The following is a 21,192-nucleotide window of genomic DNA, read 5'->3' as shown; positions in this document are numbered from 1 at the left end:
GAGGGCTGGGCGCCGCGGGGCGCCCGGCTGGCGGGGCTGTACGCCGAGCTGCTGCGGGAGCTCGAGGCCCAGGCGGCCGAGCTGCGGCGGGCGCTGGCCTCGCGGGACGAGGCCGCCCTGCGCCGCGACCGCCGCCTCCGCGAGCTGGAGCTGGAGAACCGGCAGCTCAAGAGCCACATCCGTCGCCTGGAGGAGGAGAACGACCTGCTCTCGGCTGGCGCCGGGGCGCCCGCTGCCGCCAGGACCCTGCTGGCCTCGGGCGCCGGCTGCATCGGTAACGGCCCCGGCGCCGGCGGCGGGGAGGTGCCCAGGGGATGGGGCAGGGTGAGGGCTGGGGTGGCCCCCGCTGTGGTGGGGGGCGGCGGTGGGGACGGAGGGGAGCAGCCGGGGTCCCCGTCGTGTCCCCGCAGGCGTCAGCGACGGCGACGTCCAGTTCCTCAAGGGCCTGGTGAGGCTGCTGGAGAGCGGCGCTGCGGCTCAGGTGGGTCCCGGCCGGCGGTGGGGCGCGGGTGCCCCTGCCCCCAGGCTCGTCCCCACCCCAGCTCCGCCGGGTCCCGGTCACCCCAGCTGAGCCCTCGCTGTCCCCGCAGGTCGGGGGGCTCCAGCCCTTCTCCGGCCCCGGGGAGCAAGGCTGCGCCGCGGCCGACGTGCCGCGGAGCCCCCCGGCCCGGCGGCTGCGGGCAGGGCTGCCCGGCGGCGTCACCCCCTGTTTGGGCACCGAGGAGGGCGCCGGGAGCCCGGCGGCGCTCACCGACTCCGCCTGCCTCTGGGAGGAGAGCGGCAGGGACACGCTGCCCGACGGCACCCCGCTCTGGGCCTCGCCAGTGGAGGTGCGCGGGGAGGCCGGGGCGTGGAGGGGGCAGACGGGATGGCGGGGGACAGAGGGGGCCCCCAGGGCACGGAAGAGGTCGCTGGGGGGGGGGGGGGGTGTCTGGGAGCTGGAAGGGGGGATCCGGGGATGATGAGAGCTCTCCCCTTGCCGCAGGAGAACGGGAGGCCCAAACTGGAGCTGGTGCCCAACTCGGGTGTCTACATCACCCACCCGCAGCTGGACGACCTCTCGCAGGTCTCCACGGACAAGCCCAAGCTCATGACGCGGCGGCTCCTCGACTACTTCTTCTCCCGGGAGACGCTGGCCCGGTCCTCGGCCACGGGGCAGCGCATCGCCCACAACAACACCACTATGGAGCGGCCCCTCCGCCTCCCGGTCGCCGTGGTCAGCGCCATCAAAGGTAGGGACCAGGGAGGGGGCCGGCGTCGGGGTGAGCCCCGCGTCCCCTCCTCGCGCCCGCGGGGGTGCATAGGGGCAGAGCACAAGCCAGGGGTCTGCTGGGCACCCACCAGGCTCAGCCGTGGTGGCCACAGGGTGGAACAGAAAGTCCTGGAGAGCGTCGTGGGGCCGTGGCGCCGGGGTCACCATCCCCGGCTGCCTCCGCCGGGCCACGGGTGAGCACCGGTGCCCATCCGCCCCGCAGAGTACGTCACCAAGATGTGCGGCCGGGGCTGCAACTTCAACGCCGTCATCAACAGCAAGTGCGGCACGTCCCGGCGGGCCGTCAAGAAGATGGTCGTGAAGATGGACTGAGCCAGGACCACGGGACGGCCCTGGCGCTTCAGCCAGCTCGACCGTCGGGAGGCTGAGCCTTCCAGCGCAGCTGCTGCGGAGAGGGGACGGGGAGGGACGTGCTCTCCCTCCGCCGGTATGTGCTGGGGACCGGGGAACGCAGCCCTCGCGCTCGTGGACGGCTGCAGCTGCGGCTGTCGCTGGGTGTCACCGGGCTGGACCGGGGGATTCACCCCTCTGCTACTGCCCCGGGGGCCGGCGGCTCGCGCAGTGCCAGCGCGGGGGACCCTTCCCACCCTCCGCCCAGCAGAAACCACAGCGGGAGGCGTCCCCCCGGCTGGCCCAGCCATCCCCATCGCCGAGGGATCCGCGTCCGGGTGCCGGTGGCGCGTCCTGCTCCGTCGTCTGCGGGGAGCGGGGGCTGGCAGGGCTGGAGGGTGGTCGGAGCAGGGCGCTGCCGGGCTCCTGCATCTTACCGCTGGGACGGAGGCAGCGTCCCGCTGCTGGAGCGAGCCGCGATCCCCGGAGCACGGAAGCAGAGCCGGGGTCCGCGTGGCGGAGCTGCCTCCGGCTTGCTGGAGCTCCATCCGTTCAGCCACGGCCCAGGACTGTTTTCTTGTAAAGAAGTTTGGTTCCGACGACTGTTTGGTTTCCTGTAAATAAAGCTCCCTCTCTCTCTCCCCCCCAGTGCTGCCGTCAGCTCTGTCCCTGCAGCCCTCGCGCCTGCCCCGTGTTTCATTTTTGGCTCTTGGCCGCCACGGGGCTGGGCTTCGCTGCGTGCGTCCCGCCGCGGCCGCAGCCAGGACAGCCCCGATGGTGGCTGCGCGGGGGACGCTCGGCCCCGAGCCCGGCTGCCCGGCCGGGGGGCGCTGCCCTTTGGGCGGCAGTAGCCGAGGGAGAGCAGGCGGGCTGGGGGGACGCGGGGGCAGCACCGGGGCTGCGCCGGCCGCGGTCATCCAGCCTGTCCCGGGCCGCGTGGGGCCAGGGCCTCCTGGCGCCAGCCTGGCTCCAGCTCACACCTCGCTCTGGTGCGGGAGCCTCCGCTCGTCCCGCGGCTGCTCCGCGGACACGGCGCTCGGGAGAAAGGACCCTCAGCAGCACAGGCGGCACTGGATTTGCCTCTGGTGACTAAATTTATTTAGCAGGAAAAACTCTTGGCTGACTCCATAGTGGCCAGCGATTTACAGATAATAAAGTATAACAGATCTGTCACGTAATCCAGAAAACAACCTCGGGCAGTTACAACTAAAAAATAAAGTGGATTTGTTTAATTTAAAAGCTCAAAAATAACAAGCCATATGTTTTTAAACATGTAGTAAACACAAAAGCAATATAGTCTATGATACAATGTACACTATACACAGTGGGGATGGCGGGCAACACACGGGGAAGGAAGGGGGGGTTAAAGTCCCAAGATTCAAAAGGAAATGCCACATCACTGGGAAACAAAGGGGGAAAGAAAGAAATCACTGGAGAAAACAAACAAAAAGAACAAAAAACTCTTCATTATTGGAAAAGAAACGTTAGGAGAAAAGGGGCAATGGGATGGGCAGCATCTTAAAAGGGAGCAATTAAATAAAGATTTTAAAAAAGCACTCACGATACACAGTGTTCATAATCAGGAGCAGGGAGCGTAAGGCAACGATCTCCATAGAAAAAAGGGACCTTCCAAAGGGGTTTATATAGAGATATTTATAGCTATTTATAGATTTTAAATATAAAGTAGGAATGTGCTGTGGAGCCTCTCCTGGCCCGTCCGCACCCGAGCGCCTGGTCGCCTCCGTGCACAACTCCCGCGTGCCCATGAGGACGTTTCGCCGGCTCGGGCCACGGCCAGGCCTTTCTGCGGAGGTCGCCCTCAGGCACTCTGCCCCACGGCCCCTGGGGGTCCGTAAGGAGGTTCGTCCCCTCTTGCCCTTCAGAAAGGGCTTCTCCTGTGTCGGGGCCCGGCGGCGGCAGGGAAGGAGGACGTTCCCGAGGGCTGTGCTGGCAGGGGCACAGCCCCTCTCCGGGGACACGGGGACGCCGGAGTGCTGCAAGGGCCGCGGAGTCCCAGGCTGGCACCCAGGTGGCCCTCGCAGGGCCTGTCTGCGCGGCCGGGGAGCCGCGGGGCAGCTGCCGGCCCTACAAGTTCTTGGTGACCAGGTGGGTTTTATAGTGCTTCGTCAGGTGGTCACTCCGCATGAAGCGTTTCTGGCACTGCGCGCACTCGAATCGCTTGTCACCTGCGGGGAAGAGCAGCAGCGGTCAGGGCTGGACAGTTGGTGTGCCTGGCACGGAGGGCAGCACCACGCTTCCCAGCCGCGCTTTCGTCCCTGCATTCCCCTAACCGACCACAGTCACAACTGCGGGGACCTCCCAGGGCTGCAGAGACGTGCCCGTGTCAGATGCTTTCTGCAGCCACTCCCCCTGGCCCTTCCACGACACCTCCATCACTACCTTCATCTGAAGCAACCTAAAGGCAGCACAGACCCCCGCCCTTGCTTTCCAATCCCTCCCAAGTAACTCAGCCAAACAGCAAGGACAATATCGCAGTGGCCCGAGTTCATCCCAGTCCTCGGCTCAGCACGCCCCTTCGGCTCTTACGAGGCGCAGGGCCTTGCGCAAACTGAGCCCCGAGGCTGCCCAGGGTGGACGCAGGGGGCCGCGCGCCGGTGCTGAGCCGTGCCCCGTGGGGCCGCAGACCTGTGTGCGTGCGGGCATGCCGCTGCAGCTCATCGCTGCGCGTGAAGCGCTTCCCGCAGAAGACCCAGTTGCAGACGAAGGGGCGCTCGCCCGTGTGCAAGCGCACGTGAGCGCGCAGCAGCGAGGTCTTGCGGAAGGTACGCCCGCACTCGGGGATGTGGCAGATGTGCTTCTTCTTCCCTTGGTCCCCCGGCCTGCAGCGGGGCAAAGCAACAGGGCAAGCGTTAGCCTCGGGGAGGGCCGGGCCCGCCGGCGGGGCCTGCCCTCTCCCCGCCGCGCGCTGCTCACCTCTTCTCCCCATCCTTGCAGTTGGGGCAGGTACACGCCATCCGCCGCCTCTTCTCCCCCGGCTGCATCTCTCCAGACAGGGCTTGCTCCATCTGCAGCTGGATCTGGGTCGGGCTCAGCCCGCTGATGGTCAGGTTATTGCCAGACACGTTCTGCACCGTCAGCTGCTGCTGGCCTGAGGGTGAAAAGGAGGGGGTTGAGGCTCTGCCCAGGGCCCTGAGGAGGCCTCAGCTCCCGCAGGGCCGCGCGGCGCCCTGCCTGCTGTGGCTGTACGTGTTTGTCCATGCTCCTCGTGCAGCTCCCGCTGAAAACCCTTTGGAGGTGGCTGCCAAAGGGCCCTAGCGCGGGGTGGGACTGACCCCTGGCAGACACCTCAGGTCTCATCACCCCCTGCCCCACATGCAGCACTGCCACGGCCCCTCTGCCTCGCCACGTGCTGGCCCCCAAGCAGGGCAAGTAAGTCCCTTTTTTCTGAATATACTGTGCGGTTTTTCAAAGTTTTCGGTTCGACCCTTCGGGGTGGGGAAATGACCAAAGAGGAAACAAAAAAGAAACTTTGAAAAAACGTGCAATATATTGACCAAAAAAATGGGACTTACCCTGGACCCTAAGGGCCGCTCCACGCTTGGGCGCTCACAGACGCGGCAGCCAGGGCCACGCCAGGGCCTTGCTCAGCACCCGGCAGCCGAGAAGGGGGCTGGAAAGAAGAAGAGGGGGTCAGCAAGCGGGATTGCTGCTCTGGGGGCAGCAGGGAAAGACAAGTGGGACTTGATGGCCAGGCAGAGAAATGGTCATTGCAAAGGAGTTGTGGATTGTGGGCAGGGGCAGAGCAAAGGTGCTTCCACTTCCACTGAGAGAAAAGGCACTAAGCACAGGGTCTGGGCAACTCTTTACCAAACATGCTCTCAGGCGGTGGACCGCATCCCAGATAAAACCAGGCTGAGATCTGCCTCAATTCATTTCGTTCACAGAGCAGCAGCAGCAGCCAGCAGGTCCTACCGGTCCCCCCCAGGCCAGGAGTGAAGCAAGGCCCCAGCCAGCCTTGTGGCACCTTGCAGGGAATGGCGCAGGCAGCAGCAACATCTGCCTCTAGCATCTCCCCAATACTCATTGCAGGTCCCAGGTTTACACACAAAGCAGCAATTAAAAATCCCTTTAAAACCAACCCCAGCAATGACAGCAGCCCACTGCGGAGCACTAAACCACACCAGCCTGGATTTTATGCTGACATAGTTTAGTCAAGCAAGAAAGAACAGCTTCCAACTACAAAACCACACTGGGACTCCTGCCGGTTCTTGCTGAGAGAGAAACCACTGAACACCAGCAGGTATTTCTGGATCAGAAAGCAGACAAACTTCCCTTAGACGTGACTTCCTTCCCCTGGCTCCCTGCAGCAAATGCTACTGGGTGTGGGCTGGGGATCACCGAGCAGGGGACAAGGGAGGTTTGCTGGGGCCAGGAGGAGAGGATAGAGCAGCTGCAGAGACGTGCTGTTCCCTGCACAGGAGCTGTCTGGGGCTCACAAACAGCCCCAAGCACAGGCCTTGGGCTGTGTCTGGCTATTTTCTGTGAGAGCTTAAGGGACATACTTGTCCCACAGAAGCGGGAAGGGCTAGGTTCACTTGGAGCAAACAGCAATCCCTTGCTAGCTCTTACACAGCTTGGAGGAGCACAGAGGCTGTGAAGGCAGCTCCTGGCCTGACTATCAGAAACCCACCACCAGCAGCCTTATCCACCTGGCAACACAGCAGGTGCATGGAGAAATGTCCCAGCCCTGGAGCTGAACTCTGCAGGACTCACTGCTAGTGTCAGCACGATTTGCAGCAGAGCTCCCCACAGAAGAGCTGAAGAAGGGAACCAGAGCATGGTACCCCCAGCCCAGCTGGGTCCCCGCTCTCCAAAGACACCTGTCTCACTCCACAGCCTGGCTGTAGCTCAGCCTTCACCCACTCACAGAGCTCAGGAGCAAACAGCCAGTCTGAGCCCTCGGACAGCCTCGGCCTCTCTGCCCTCAGAGATGTCCTGCAGCTCAGCACGACCATGCTCCGAAGGTAAGCTGTCTCTGTTATCTACCCTTGCTGACAAAGCTTACCAGGACAGGCCTGGGAAGACTCAGCAGAGCCCCAGGAATACCTAAGAAACACTCTGGGTCTCCTGGAGCAAAGGGAGCTAGAGAAACCCATGGCATTCAGCACTCAGCCGCAGGCTACAATGGATCTGCTTGTAAAGCAGCGACATCCCAGCTGCAAAGTGCAGCTAGCAGGGGCTTTCTGTCCTCTGGACCAGGGAGCCCCCCACACATCCTGCTATCCTGCCCGCCTGCCCAGCCACAGAGTGGTGTGCAGCCCACCTCCGGTGTTGGTGATGGTGACAGGCACACCCTGAACTTGCACGCCATTGATGTTGATGGTCTGCATGGCCTGTGCTGCAGCTGCCAGCTGAGCTGTGTTCAAACTGATGATGCCTCCAGCGGGGGCGATCTTTGGCAGAGGGCGCTCCTTGCGCATGGCTGGTTTCTTGCTGCTGCCCGCTGCGCCGGAGCTGCGGGACACAGGGCTACTGCAAGAGGTCCCAGATGGAGCCACCGTCATGGCCGGGGCTTCCTGGAGCAGCACTGTCTGCAGCTCACCCGAGGGCGTTTTGAAGTAGACCTGATGGTAAGAGAAGAATCAGACCAGTCACCATCACCAGGGGAAAACATCTCCTATCGCACCAGTCGCCCTCCCTATGCAACCCAAGAATCTGGGCCTGCAACAAGCCAAAGAAAAGCAGAAGTCGCCCAAGCATCTGAAAATACCGGGCCTCCTGCAGAAAGGTCCTGGCCTCGCACAGCAGCAAAGGGCTGCTTTGCCCTTGTAGCCAGGTTTCCAAAAGCAACGCCAATTATGCAGTCCAGCAGCATGAGCCTTGCTCCCCCACCTCCTGCCATTTCCCAAGAGCTTCCGAACCAGCTGCCTAATCCCAACCTGATCTGGAAGCACAGCAGAGGTTTCAAGGACACTGCATTCCTACAAGTCCTAGAAAAACAGGCAGCCAGCAAAAGAGAGAGACTTAAAACCTTCCTGAGGGAATGGTGACATTCCTAACCTTTCTTAGACATCAGGGGACCCACACAGCCACTGCAGAGGGCTGTCTAAACTGGGTGCCAGGTTTTGGCAGCTCACAAAACCCCTAGGCTTTTTAAAACTCAGGTCAGGGATTGAAGGTGGAACAGTGTAGAGGAGGGACCTTGAGGATGAGGGAGGGCTCAGGACACGGTACCTGGGTGGGGGTGGGTTCTGTCGTCTGTATCTGGAAGTTCTGGTTGGATTTTTGGGGGACGGTGGGGAGTGTGGCAGAGGCTGCCTGGACAACGCGCAGGGCCTGCTGCGGGATCTGCACCACCTGCGGCTCCTGCTTGGGTTGCACCACCTGCACTTGCTGCACCACCGCTGGCTGACCAGAGCCCGGGCTCTGCACGATGAGCAGGTTGTTCCCTGCCTGGATGATGTTCTCTGCCGTGGTCTCTATTAACACCGTCTCCACTTGCTCAGCCACAGCCATGGCGGTGGGCTGGGCTGGTGACGTGGCTTTCTTTCGAGGCTTTTTGCTGGGCTTCGAGGGGCTCTCTGCAATGATTTGAGCCTGTGTGCCAGACTCAGTAGCGTTCACCAGGTTGTTCACAGGCAGAGTAAGAGTCACGTTGCTGCCGCTGGTTAGTTTGACAACGTTGCTTGCGCCCTGCACTGGCGAAGCTCCACCCTTCTGTGCCGGAGCTGGCTTGATTGGCACAGGCTTGTGAGAGGAAGAGGATGGGGTGAGAATCGCTTGATTAGTGCCTGGAATAATCTGGATTTGGTTGGTGAGGTTGGGCTGGACTTGGATGGTCTGCCCTCCCGTGGCCTGGATCTGAGGCACTGCCTGGTACTGGATGTTCGCAGATGAGCGGGTCCCTTTGTTGATCACAGCTGGATTCTGAATGGCGAAAACCAGCTGCCCTCCGGGGTAGGAGGTGCCAACCTGAGAGCCCTGGATCTGGAAGAGGTTCCCTTTTGATGACAGGATCCCAAAGCTGTTCTTTCCAGAGCCCAGAGGGAGCGGAGCAGGTTTGATGGGGATGAGTTTACGAGGTGTTGGTTGAGGAGGCGCAGGAGGAGTCACGGCGGCTTCCACTGCTGGGGGACCAATTTTGCTACATGTCGCTGCAAGGAGGGCTAGCGGAGACGGCTGAGAGTCCTAGGAAACCAGGGGGAGATGAGGGTGTTAGAGACAGGGGCTTATGCCAAACACATCTGGCACTCAAGGCAGTGAAGGAAAGGGTGCACCCTACCAAAAGTAATCCAGTCCACGTCAATGAGGCACCGCATCTTGAAAGAGCTACACAATTACCCACGTCACGTGTGTCTTTAGCTCACTCTGCTATGCATGTTGCTATTTACATGCATTACACACACCCTGGAGAGTTTCACTATTAATAATAATATTAATATTAATCCAGAGACCCCCTTCTGGTATCAGCTGCTAATGGAACCCAAGAGGTCCCTAAGGAAAACGCAGCACAAGGAGGAGAAACAACACTCCACAGCCTCAGAAAGAGCCAGTATCAGGACGGGGAACAAATTCAGAGCACAGCTCCCCAGTTTGTGTTGCAGCCACCTCTCCTCCTGACACAGCAACGCCAGCTATGGTGGAGGCAGGAAGAGCTGATCTGCAAAGAAGGCACAGAGCTACCAACAAAATGATGTGCTGTTTGCAGTTCTGCACCTCGCAACACATCCCTCTGCCTTGCCATGGCGGGGAGCCACGAGCTCGCCAACGCCCCAGCGCTCACCTGGGCCGCGGAGGCAGCAGGCTGCAGGTATTCACTGGGGCTGACGGCGGCAGTCGCAGCCATACTGTCCTCTTGATCTGCAAGGAGGAAGCACAGAGACGGAGGGGTAAGACCAGCAGCAAGAACGGAGACCGCAACTCCTGAGTGCGCCCAGCCCACGGCCCGGATGCCAAGGGACTTTCCCAGTATCTCCCTGCACCAGCTATAACATTGAACTTCACCTCTGTGCCTTCAGCACGGGCTTAAGAAGGGGCCAAAGAACCTCACCATCTCATCACCTTCTCAAACACCCTTTTACCTTTGCCACCACAGGGAACCGCCTGCTACTGCAGGCAGCCGACCACAGGGCCAGGGGGAACTGGCTGGAGCCCTCTGCCTGTGTTTCGGTACAGGGGTGAGTTGAAGCCGTGGCCCTCCCGGGCAGAGAAAGACCATCGCTGCCTTGCAGGGCCGCGGGCAGCGCAGTGGCTGAGGTTGCCTCCCCGCTCCCAGCGCCGTGCTCCAGCCACGGCCCACACTGTCTCCTAGCCGTTTGTTTTTCTAACTTTCGGAATTTTAGAAGACACAGTTTTGGTACAGAATCATGTTTTTTAAGGCTGCAAAAACATTGTTTCAATTATTTTGGTATGTTGTTGGTGCTGAATGTTTCTAAGTTGTTATGTAATTAAAAGGTTACTTCAGGGAATAAAAGGCTGCTGGAGCTCGCTGGCAGCAGGGTCTGGGGAGGCTGAGAAAAGCTGCTGGTGAGCAGGGAGGAAAGAGCAGCAGCAGCACAGGAAGGCCCAGAAGGGAAAGGCGGCATCTACAAGAGCCAGAGCCAAGGCTGCAGAGCCTACAGCATTTGAACCAGAACTGCACACCGGGGAGACACACTCAGAGAAAGGACGAGGGCAGAATTACAGCCGAGAAGCTATGCCCCAGGCCTCCGGGAGGAACCGGCTCGAGTGGCTGTAGCTCCTGCAGAACCAGGCGGGCTACGGGGCAGGAGCCGGGTGCGAGGCGGCGCTGGGGCGGGGGCATCCCAGGGAAGAGCTGCAACAAGGGGGCAGTTAACTGCCTTCAGAGCAATCGCTGCCTTCTTGTTCACAACTGTCCTTGGGGAGGTGGAGCAAGTTTGCAACCTCTGATGCTCATCACTTCTACTGCCCTGAACACTGCCAAGCAAAAATACCGAGGATGAGGCTGTGCCTGCCACCAGGACAGCTGGAATGATTTCTTTTTAAAGGCTTAATACAGTGAAGCCAGGGAGAGAGACTCCTAAATCCTCACAATTTGCTAAATCTTTTGTGCTAGACAAGAAAGACATTTCATCCGTGACATTTCCTTTGGCAAATTCCCCAGCTACCCCCATCTAGCATTTGCTGTATGGCTCAATAGCTTCATAATATTTGCCTAGACAAGGAGCCAGGGAGAACTTGTCTGAGCTCGAACTTTCTTTACTACCACTGCTGATAATGTCCTGGTTTCAAACGGGGAATTACGGCCATCTGAGGAATATGGATGTTTGGGGGTTTTCTTAAGGCATCTCTGAAATACAGCCCCGGCTCTGGTGAACTGACGGGAAGCGACTGCTGCGGTATTTACAAAGATGCCTGGCCTGCAGGAGCGATGAGAAGCACTGACAGAGCACGACCAAGATACGAAGCCTCATACGACATAACACAATGTACCAGCCAAAGCAATAACTGTTGCATAAGCTCAGCAAGTGGCCTTTTGCCGCTCAGCGGGGTCCAGGCAAAAGCTGCGCTTGGGACTGCCGCAGAGGGCTGTTTTCTGGGTTCCACACAGGTGGAACGAAAATCTGGCACAGGTAAAGCCTCTGTTCAACAGCTTCATGCTCCTGCCCAGAGAGAGCTGCAGGAGGCCTGGGGTAAGAAGAGGGGTTAAACGGATGGTGGAACGAACATGTTTGGGGAAAAAATAAATGTAGGCATTGTTTCAAAGTTAAGAAAGGCAGAGAGGCATCAAGGGAGCAAGCTCCATGCTCCAGAGCTCACTGTGGCCAAGGCTCATCAGCATCACTTTCAGCAAAGGCAGGCAGCATCGGTACACGCTGGGTGCAGGTCATCAGAGCCAGCATACAACCTCGACAAGGCAGACTCGAACTTTGCTTAAAGAAGGGTTAACTGCTAGCATGTGAATGCAGGAGCCCCAGTCAAAAGCACACCTGTATTAAGAAAATGAGGATTTTCTCCTGTTTTGAAACGATGCTGGCTAACAGGTGGTAAATGCCTAACGTGGCCAAGGTTGTGAGCTGTCTCCCATATATCTGATCTGAGTGGGATGCACTGTTTAGCTCAACTAGCTGAACACGCACAGACACAGCCCTTCTCTTATGCACGCAGGGTACCAACACACTGTGAAAATACCCTCCAGCCCCACGAGGACAAGGCCCGCAGCACCGACAGCCCAGAAAGAGGAGCTGAAGCGCAGCCCACGGAGAGCGCTAGACGCGCGCCTGGGAGGAGGCCGGTCTTTGCTGACAGGGGAGCTGGGAGTTTTGCAATCCAGTTCACTGGTGCGAGCGAACACAAGCACGGGCAACTGGAGAAGAGAAGGGTGCCCACTGCACGACCCAAGGTGAGCTCAGCAGGGCAGGCAAGGTGGGAAAGTAGGGCAGCAGCATGCACCTAGGCACCGCACAGTCACCCCCAGCGCAGACACTCAGCCTTGACGCGCACACCAAACCGCAGTGGTCACACAACACCAGAAGAGTCTCCAATACCCTCCGCAGCATATACGTGAGGCGCTGGAGAGACCAGAAGACACAGGGAGGGTCGGCACGTCCACACAGCGCCAGGCACAACGGGGCTGAGCCGGCGCACAGCACTCGCCGCTGCACCAGCGAGGCAAACAACGAACTACATCAATTAACCGAACAGCATCAAAAGTGCATCAGCTTCACTGGACAAAGCGGTGCTGCGTTTCATTCAACGCACGGACAACACAGGAGTTGTATGCGCTTCTGTCCAGTGCAAGAGCCAGTCATCAGATCTTAATGCAGCTTACGGCTGGGAGAAAAGCTATTTAGACGTTTTAGATACAATCAGTGCTAACAAAACCAGAGTTTCAGCAATGTCAGTGCCCTCAGCTCCCTCCTGTGCCACCCTGGCTGTCCTGTAGGCACTAACTGCTCTATAAAAATAATGTGGGTCATCAGAGAAACAGACAGCTCCTCCCTGGGAACGCAAAGCCTTTCGCCAAACAGAAAGCAGCTAAGAAACACAGAGATTGGGCCACAGGCCAAGTCACCAAGGAGCCCGCTTCCCAAAGGCAGGCAGTTCTCCACTAGGCAGCAGACTCCCAGCTTCTCTCAAGGCAACGCGAAGGCTCTTTCACAGCCTGCCGTGACCGAGCGCATAAATCCCCAGAAAGAGTCAGCTCTGGGTTCCCGGCGCCTGGGATAGCATTGCATGGAAATTACTTGCACCATTTTTTTAGAAAAGGGCATCCATTCCCTTTAAGCCACTCTCACTCACTCACTGTGGCAACCTCTTGGAGACTAAAGCATCAGGCATTTGCACCGGACTAGCTGGCCTGGGATGAAAGGACACACTCTTCCCAGAAAGCCAGGAGCTTGTACGGCTGCCCAAGTTTCAGGGCTGCACCCTCCCTTTCAGCAGAATTAGGACACTGTTAAGGATTAACAGCTCTGACTACAAATAAGAGCAATGTTGACCTGGTCAAAAAGAGAGAGACATATCAGCAGAGATCCCATTAGCCCATACAAATAAATTAGGGTGCTGACTGGGGGAGAAGCCCTGTCTCCACAGAGGCAATGTAATTCCTAAGCTACAAATTTATTCACCCCATGGAGAACTTCCTCAGCAATTCAGGTCCAGTATGCCCCTCTGTAAACCCCCAGCCAAACACCAAATGGAGCAGAACAGCCTCTTTAGATGATTACAGAACACTGACTCACAAAATTCATTCATTCTCATTTTTTATGGCCACCCTCTTCCACTTTTTCTCTGCTTGTCATAAGCCCATTTTCATATAAAACCCATCTCACTAGGGAGTGGAAACAGCCGCCTCACCCCTTCTCTTCATCTCCTGTAAAAGGGCACGGCAACCAACATCTCAAAGATTTCTGGCTCGAGATCTGTTTCTTTTAGCATGTTATGCAAACAAATATAACCAAGGACTTGTTTCTGCCCCTGAAGATGCAAACTGACAGCCTCACGAACTAGCTAACCACCTAGATACTCTGGCTTCTGCTTGCTGGCTCTTTGAGGAGCTCTCAAAGCCAGTTGTGAGTTCACGGCACACGTAAAAAGTGCACAGGGCTGGACTCGAATGATCAAGCTGTAGGAGGAGAAAACTTACCAATCGCGCCAGCCTATGAGACCCCATGTCCAGCCGGTGAAACGCCTGCTAGCAGCCAGCTGGAGCGCTCACACCAGCACGATTGGTAGGTTTGCTCAGAGGCGGCTCCTTCACTTCTCACAAGAATTTATTTACTTTGGAAACTGTGCCATTATCTTCAATATTCTACAAGAGATATAAAGGGAAGAGATGTTTTCTTTTCTTCCTAATCAGAACCAGCCTTCTTCCTCAGGGAGCTGCCTGGCTCCACTGCCAGACAATCCTCTTTAAGGATCTACAACTTCCAGCTCAGTGGAAGGCGCCTACGACAGAAGGGAAAATGGTGACACAAAATACCTGCCAGTACTCACAACCACGGACCCACCCAATATCCCCATTCTGCAGCTTGAGCAGCACGGACACTCTCACATAGCTACAGAGCTCTCTTTCAGGAGCTTCTGGACAAATTTGTATATTTTAGATTGTAATTTCAAGTCCCATCACCACAAAATGCTTGTTATCTTTAATTACCTACTCTCACAAACCCCCTTCCCCTGACGCAGGAAACACTGTGCCTCTGTGCTGATGAGGCACAGGCTCTGAATCCAGGTCTTCCAGTTTTAGGCTAGTGCCCTGTTCCTGAGACACCCTTCTCATCTTCATGACGGCTGTGTGCAAACCATAATGTGGAAAGAGGAGCATTAAGAGACACACGCAGAGGGCCCAAAGCAGCCTTTCCACCTCTAGCTATAGCTGACTAAGGCCAAACCAAATCAGAGCTGTGAGTAAGATGAGCCTGTTCTCAGCGGAGGCAAAGCGTGGCAAAGCAGAAGCTTCCTTCAGGAAAATTAGAAATAACTACTAAAGCCACAAATCAATGCAGGGAGAAATACTTTTCATTTATCAGGTGGCGTTTCTCTGGAACAGGGCCCAGTTATACTTTTGAGACCTCTCAAGATGGGCAGGGCTAGACATATCTCAGACCTGGATCTAGCAGCACAGGGACCAAGGGGCTGTCGAGCAGCACTCAGCTCAGCAAGCAACATGTGGGTACATCACGCACTGCAAGAGGGACTGATCTAACTTTCAGTGTCCAGTTTATACCCATTGACATATCCAATCAAGTTACTGCAGTTTTAGTTAGCACTTTGAGCATAAAGATGAATCAGAGTCCCCTAAAATCGAAGAATGACCACAGCAACTGCAACTGATACTGAAGATTATCAAGCTAAGCAGAGTAATAGGGAAAAAACACCCCAATGACAAGTGTTTCCTTTGTTTTTCACAGCCATAAGCAACATTGACCTATAAATCTTAAGAGTCAGACACAAAGGAAGTGAAACACCTGTATATTTACATACTAACAGCAGGAAATCAAGCGACGTCTTAGAATAAAACATCCAAGATTTTTGTTGCTGTTAATTCTCTGTTAAAATAATTCAAGGGGACAAAACCTTCTGCATTCTCCAAAACACAGAGAAAGAGCTGTTTTCATGATAAGACATCTGACAACTTGCTCTAGGAGGAAAACACTATTATTTCAGAGTTGAAGGGAAAACTCCAGAATTGATTCTTTAACCACTTTCTCCACCTCTTCTAATAAGAAAGACTGTGGCAAAATCTATCTCCGATCACTCTGATATGCACATGTTCCATTCACTTGACAAAATTAGAGTTTGTTTTCTCCTTCTCTGATGTCCAGGGGAAATTCCCTGGCACTTCAACTGCATTTAAGCACTAAGAGTGGGAGAACTAGCTTAAATAAGGCAAATCTGTCTAGCAGCGCTGCCAAGGATGCACTTGCACGCTGCAGGACCAGCCTCAAGGAGGAGGGAGCAGCTCCTAACTCTGCACACACCAAAGAGAGAGAGATTTTAATGGCTTGAAAGTAAACACATCACAGGGCACCCTTGAACGGCAGCTCCCCCAGAGCAGTGAGAGGCCAGGTGGAAACTTCCAGCAGCATCAATCTCTCGCTCCCCGAGCAGCCGAGATCCTGTTGCATCTCACATCCCCCAGGGACCAAAGAGAGAACCACCTTGGCCATTTCGCCCTGCTGCACCCCCAGGGCTGACGGCAGCTCCCTCAGCGTCGCCTGGCCGCAGCTTGGCCCTGCAGCCCCCCTTGCTGCAAGGTGCCTGGCTTGGAACAAGCCCAAGTGCCCTCCTTGTCCCAGGGCCCTTTAGAGGGCCGGACAGGTTGGGCTGAAATGCCCCGGCCTCCTCCAGGCCCTTCCCCACACAACTCCTGCCCTCCGTCTCTAGGCTCCTCTTCAACACACGTCAGCACCGGATGCACCCCACATACCCCCGGCACCCCGTGCTGGACTGCACCCCCGCCCCCCGCTGCTCATAGTGCTGGCACGCTCCCCCCAGCCCCACGCACCCCCTGTATCCCCCTCCACACAAACCCGGGGCGCTTCCCACACGCACCCTCAGCCACGGGCCACCCGCACTCGCTCCGGGCTCCTCCGCACTCCTGTGCGCCAGCACAACGCCCCCAGCCCCAGCACCCCTTTGCCGGCACCTCTCTACCCCTTCCCCTGCACGGGCACCCCCTGCCCAGGCTCCAGCAGCCCGGGGCACCCTGCAGAGCCACAGATACCCCCGGCACGGGCGCCTCCAGCCCCGAGCATCCCTGGGCACCTGCAGCACGGGCGCCTCCAGCCCCGAGCATCCCTGGGCACCCGCAGCACGGCGTCTCCAGCCCCGAGCACCTCCGGGCACCCTTGGACGAGGCATCCCAGCAACCCGGGCAGCTCCTGTACTCTCCCCCCGCCAAGGGCCGGGGCCCCAAAGCAGCCCCGGGCCCCCCCTCCCCCCGGCCGGGACAGCCCCTGCCCGGGACCCCCCGGCACCGGCGCCCCCAGCCGCCACGTACCGCTGCCCCCCCCCCCGCCGAGGCCGCCGCCGCGGGCCCCCCCGGCCCCCCGCGTACCCCGCGGCCGCCCCGCCCCTGGCGGCGGCGGGTCCCCGGGGAGGCGGGCCGAGGCGGCGGGCCCGCCCCCTCCCGGGCCCCGGAAGCGCCGCCCGCCCGCCCGCCCGCCCGGCGCACGGAGAGGGCGGGCCGGGGCGGGCCGCGGAGGCCGCACGCCCCTTCCGGGCCCCGGCCGCGCCGCCGCCGCGCCGTCCCCTCGCCTCCTCCTCCCGGCCGCCCCCGGCGCGGCGCCACCGCCCCCCCGGCCCGGCCCGCCCCGCCGAGCGCCCGCACGGACCGGCCGGAGCGGCGGCGGCTCCGACCCCCTCACGGCGCCATCTTCCTCCTCCTAGGCCGCTCGGGCACCGCCCTGAATGACCCGCCCCCCCCCACCGCCTCGCGGCCAATCCCCACCCAGCTTACCGGCACCCTAGCCAACCGGCGGGCGGATGCTCAACCGCCGGCCAATCCGCTGTGGTTGGTGTTTTTGATGGACAGCGCCGCTGAGCAATGGGGCCCGGTGATGGAGTGGCAATTCTGCCAATGGTTGCGGGCCTCCGGGATGACGGACGGAAATCGGAGACCCAATGGGGGGAAGAATCTCTGATTGACAGCGCGCTTGGCTAATGAGAGCAAGCTCAGACTGTCGCCCGTCGCTGATTGATTGACAAGCGTTCGGGAAGGGAGGAGGAGGTGCGCACTTCCTTGTGGGCGGGAGAAATACAGGATAAGCCTTGTGATTGGCAGAAGTGAAGGTCTGATTGACAGGGAGGTTGACCAAGGCGAACAGCGAGGCGGCCCCGCTCCAGCTGTGATTGGCGGAGCGGCGGGGCAGGGGGCGGTTCTGGAACGTTGGGAGCCTGATGACGCCACGGGGTCCCCGCGCGGGGAGTCCCCGGGATCCCCCCGCGAGCGGCGCACGGCGCGTCCCGCGTGGGCGCCCCCGGCCCGCGCGGCTGTAACGCATCCCACGGCGCGGGGCCGCCCGCGGCCTCCGGGCCCTCGAGGGAGGCGGGCCCCGCGGGCCCCACCGCGCCGCGGCCCCCCGCGTGGGTCGTGTCCCTGCTCCCGCGCGTGGAGGAAGCCCCGGGTCCAAAGCGATGGGGCCGGGGGCCGCGGCCGTTGGCCCCCACCCGGTCCAGAGAGGCTCTGACGGGGATAAAACGGTGTTTCTGAGGGCAGAGACGCGCCAGGTGCCCACCCGCGGGGCCCCCCTCCGCAGCCCCCACGCAGGCAGCCGCCGGCAGGGCTGCGCCCGGGCCCGCGGAGGGGGCGGCGCTGCCGCCCCCGGTGCCGCGCTGCTCCCGACACGGCCCCGCGTCCCGCCGCGTGGCCCCGGCGTCTCTCATTACCGGCTCACGCCGCGCCGGGCGAGTGTGGCGGCTAATTGCCGGGCATTATCCGGCCACGGAGGTGAATCGTCCCGCGGACGCGGCCGGCCGAGCTGCGGGAACGCCGCGGGGCCCGGCAGGCCCCTCCGGACCCGCGGCCCGGGGGCGAGCGCGCGGCCCCGCAGCGTGGTCGCCCCTTGCCCGCGGTGCGGCGAGGGGCAAAGCCGGCGGGGAGGAGCGCGGGGACGGCGTCCTGGCAGCACCCGGGAGGAGAGACCCAGGCCCCCCGCAGGGGTCGAGGCCCCTGGTCTCCTTGAAGGGTTTGGGGTGCCTGGAAGGGGTTGGGGTCTCCAGGCTCCCCGCAGGGGTCGGTGCCCCCTGGGCACAACCCACGTGCGCCCACCCAGCCATCCCGGCACTGCCAGCCCCGACCCCTCCTGCTCCCGAGCCCCCGGGGGGAAGGAGTCAGCCTGGGGGGGGGGGATCCCCTGGCGACTCCTGCACCCTGACCCCCCCCCCCGCCCCATACCAGGCCTGCCAGGGCCCCGGGGTGCCCAGCTGGCTCCAGCCCCCACGGGACCAGCACCTCCCACTGGAGCCAAATAATTGCTCGGTGCTTTGTTGCGCGGTGTCTATGGCCCCGGGGCCTCCATTTGTGGGAACTTGCTGTGGCGAGTGCCTCCCTTTTAATTACCTCCCCTCCTCATGCTCGCTGCTTACTCACCGCCTGGCACCGGCGTGCCTCCGACCCCCTCCTCGGCCCCGGCGCCCCCCGAGGCGCCCCGGGGGTCCCGGCTGCGCGCGGTGGCGGGGAGGAGGGGGCACCCAGAGGGATGCTGAGCTCTGCCAGACCCCGGGGACCTCGCCGGGGCTCCGGCGGGATGGGCGAAGGCGGGTGCTCGGGTGCAGCAGGTGGAAAGGGAGGGCCGGGCGCTGCCCCAGCGTGACGGGTCCTGGTGCACCGCGGAGGGGACCCAGGCATCCTGGGGGGGGGCTTGTTTGCAGTGGGGCGACGCCGCAGCCGTTGGTGCACGGCGGCGGGGGGGGCTCCCACATCCCGGGGGCCGTGGGGCTGGGCTCCCCCAGTGATTCCTCACGCAGCCGGGAGGCGGGGAGGGAGCGGAGCGGGGCAGCCACGCGGGGGGCTCCCGGCAGTGCCGGCCACGGAGGCAGCAGCGCCCTGGGGCTCACCCGCGCTGCCTCAGCTCCGCTCCCGGCTCTCCCACCCGGGCTGCCGGGGCGAGTCCCGGCCTGCCTTCCCCTGCCTCAGTTTCCCCAGGCGGGGAGTGACGCCGGATACGAGCCTGGCGCTGCAGCAGTGCGGACACGCTGGCAGACACGAGCTCCAGCCCTAGGGAGGGGCCGGGACCCCCAGCCGGAGGGGGAGGCTGCGGATGGTGCCCGGACCACCCCGCGGGCCGAGGGGCCGGGGGACCCACGCTGGCCATGGGGAGCCCGGGTCCCTCGCTGCTCTCCAGAGCAGGGAGGAGGCCATGGGGCACAGGGGTGAGCGTGTCCGTCTGCAGCCGCCCGGCTGCTCTGATGTTTCTCCTCCCCTCCCTGCCATGCATTTTATTGCAAAATAGCAAATTCTCCTATTTTTCACCAGCAGAGGGAGGAGGCTCCCTGGGGAAAGGGGGCTTCGCAAGCTGGGGGCCAGCATCAGGTGTGGGGACACCCAGGGGCACCCGCAGCCCTTCTTCACCCCCGGATGTCGCCCCCGCCACCGCCTGCTCGGCCTCCCGTCCCAGGGCCCTGGCCCCCCCGGTGCCCAGCTTTGCCGCAGGCACAAGGCTGAGATGGCACCGTGGGGACGTGGGGACATGGGTCTGTGCAGCGAGGCTGGGATGGGGGACACAGGGACAGGGGGACATGGGTCCGTGCTGTGAGGCCGCGAAGGGGACGCAGGGATGGGGGTGCGGGGGGACCTGGGTCTGTGCAATAAGGCTCAGACGGGGGCGCAGGGACCCAGGCCTGTGCGGCAGGGCTGGGTCAGGGACGTGGGGACGCAGGGACGCGGGTCTGCCCGGCGAGGCTGGCGTGCGGACACGAGGACGTGTGTCTGTGCAGCACCGCAGGCGACACGGCCGCCTGCAAAGCCGTGCCGTGCCGGGAGCCCTGCGCCGGCCGGCACCGGGACGCCGGAGCGGGGGCCCCCCAGCACCCGGGGGCACCTCGGCGCCCGGGGCCGCAGCGCCGGCTCCCGCAGCGTGGCCGGGCGAGCGCTGCCCGGGCGATAAGGTGCAGGAAGCGCGCCGGAGCTCGTGCTCGGTGGAGGCAATTACGGCAGCTCCCGAAGCCGCCAGCCGATCTCGGCGCGCGACCAGAATCATTACCCCATTCTTAATGATTTCTTCGAAGAATTAGAAAGTGGTTTGCAGAGCCTCTCGCAGGGCTGCGAGCTGGCGAAGGTGCAATTTGGCGAGTGGGGAACGGGGCCCCGGTGCCGTCACCGCTGCCCCAGGGGCCCTGACGTCACCCTTGGCTCCGGCGGCTCCGGCAGCTCCTGCTTCCTTTGATCCCGGCCGGGAACCAAACCTGTTCCTGCGCTTGGCTGCGCCTCCCCCTGCACCCCGGCACCCATGCCGCAGCCGGCCCTGCTGGGCACACGGAGCCCCCCGCTCCCAGCCGGGGCTCCTCTCCCCAGCGCCCAAAACCGCAGCACCCAGAAGGGTCCCGGGTTTTGGCATCGTGGGGGAAAAGCCCCCGGTCCTGGCATTGCTGGCCGGTGCCAGGCAGCCGCTGCGGGGAATGGCAGCCCAGCCAGCCGGGCAGAGGTAGGCAGGGAGATTACACCAGGTTAATTAAAAGCCGGGCTTGAATTATTCGGAGCTGTCAGCTCGGTCGGAAAAGGGCAGGGGAGGCCGTCGCCGTGGCAGAGGTCGAGTCCCGACAGCAGCGGCTGCCGCCGGTGAGAAACGCTGCCCGGGGGCACGCCGTGAACTGGCAGCGACCGCGGGCGGGCGAGGGCCCTCGCGATAATCCCGGCAGATATCTCTGCCAGGCGGGCTGCGCCGCGTGCGTGCACACACGTGCTCGCGCACACGCGCGTGCGCCCAGGGCCGAGCCGGCCCCGCTCCCCTCGCACACACCAATTTGTTTTATGACAGCAGAGGAAATTGCCCTTCACTGGCCAGAGCCAGGAGCCGTCTGAAGTGCTCTGCCCTCGGGCCAGGAGGGGCCTCTGCCCTCCTCCTCCATCCCTCCATCCCTCCCTCCCTCCCTCCCTCCGTGCTCCCACCCCTAGTTACCACCAGGACAGACCCGGCTGGGGGGCAGGCTGGCAGCACAGG

At 61.3% G+C, this 21,192-nt stretch overlaps 2 protein-coding genes across 4 annotated transcripts; one reads left to right on the top strand and one right to left on the bottom strand.

The window, feature by feature from the left end:
• Nucleotides 1-6: 6 nt before the first annotated feature.
• Nucleotides 7-2,251, top strand: LOC134151068 (uncharacterized; the record flags this gene model as incomplete). The annotated part of the gene is made up of 5 exons (XM_062595354.1): nt 7-274; nt 411-481; nt 591-830; nt 986-1,232; nt 1,476-2,251. Coding segments are annotated over 5 exons (936 nt in total), but the record flags the coding sequence as incomplete, so codon positions are not given.
• A 423-nt stretch (nt 2,252-2,674) lies between these two features.
• SP2 (Sp2 transcription factor) lies at nt 2,675-16,931 on the bottom strand. Of its 3 annotated transcripts, XM_062595599.1 has the most exons (8): nt 16,867-16,931; nt 13,674-13,838; nt 9,348-9,424; nt 7,799-8,752; nt 6,888-7,188; nt 4,538-4,712; nt 4,250-4,443; nt 2,675-3,789 (listed from the first exon to the last, which is right to left on the bottom strand). In XM_062595599.1, the coding sequence occupies exons 3-8, from the start codon at nt 9,408-9,410 to the stop codon at nt 3,689-3,691; spliced, it is 1,788 nt and encodes a 595-aa protein (XP_062451583.1). In that variant the 5' UTR covers nt 9,411-9,424; nt 13,674-13,838; nt 16,867-16,931; the 3' UTR covers nt 2,675-3,688. The 3 variants fall into 3 exon arrangements, with proteins under 3 accessions (XP_062451583.1, XP_062451584.1, XP_062451582.1); XM_062595600.1 differs by lacking the exon at nt 9,348-9,424; XM_062595598.1 differs by lacking the exon at nt 13,674-13,838 and having other exon boundaries at nt 16,867-16,927.
• Between the last annotated feature and the right edge of the window lie 4,261 nt (nt 16,932-21,192).

Source organism: Rhea pennata, chromosome 26 (assembly GCF_028389875.1).
Source record: "Rhea pennata isolate bPtePen1 chromosome 26, bPtePen1.pri, whole genome shotgun sequence".
Lineage (NCBI taxonomy): Eukaryota > Metazoa > Chordata > Aves > Rheiformes > Rheidae > Rhea > Rhea pennata.
This window is presented reverse-complemented; position numbering and strand designations above follow the sequence as displayed.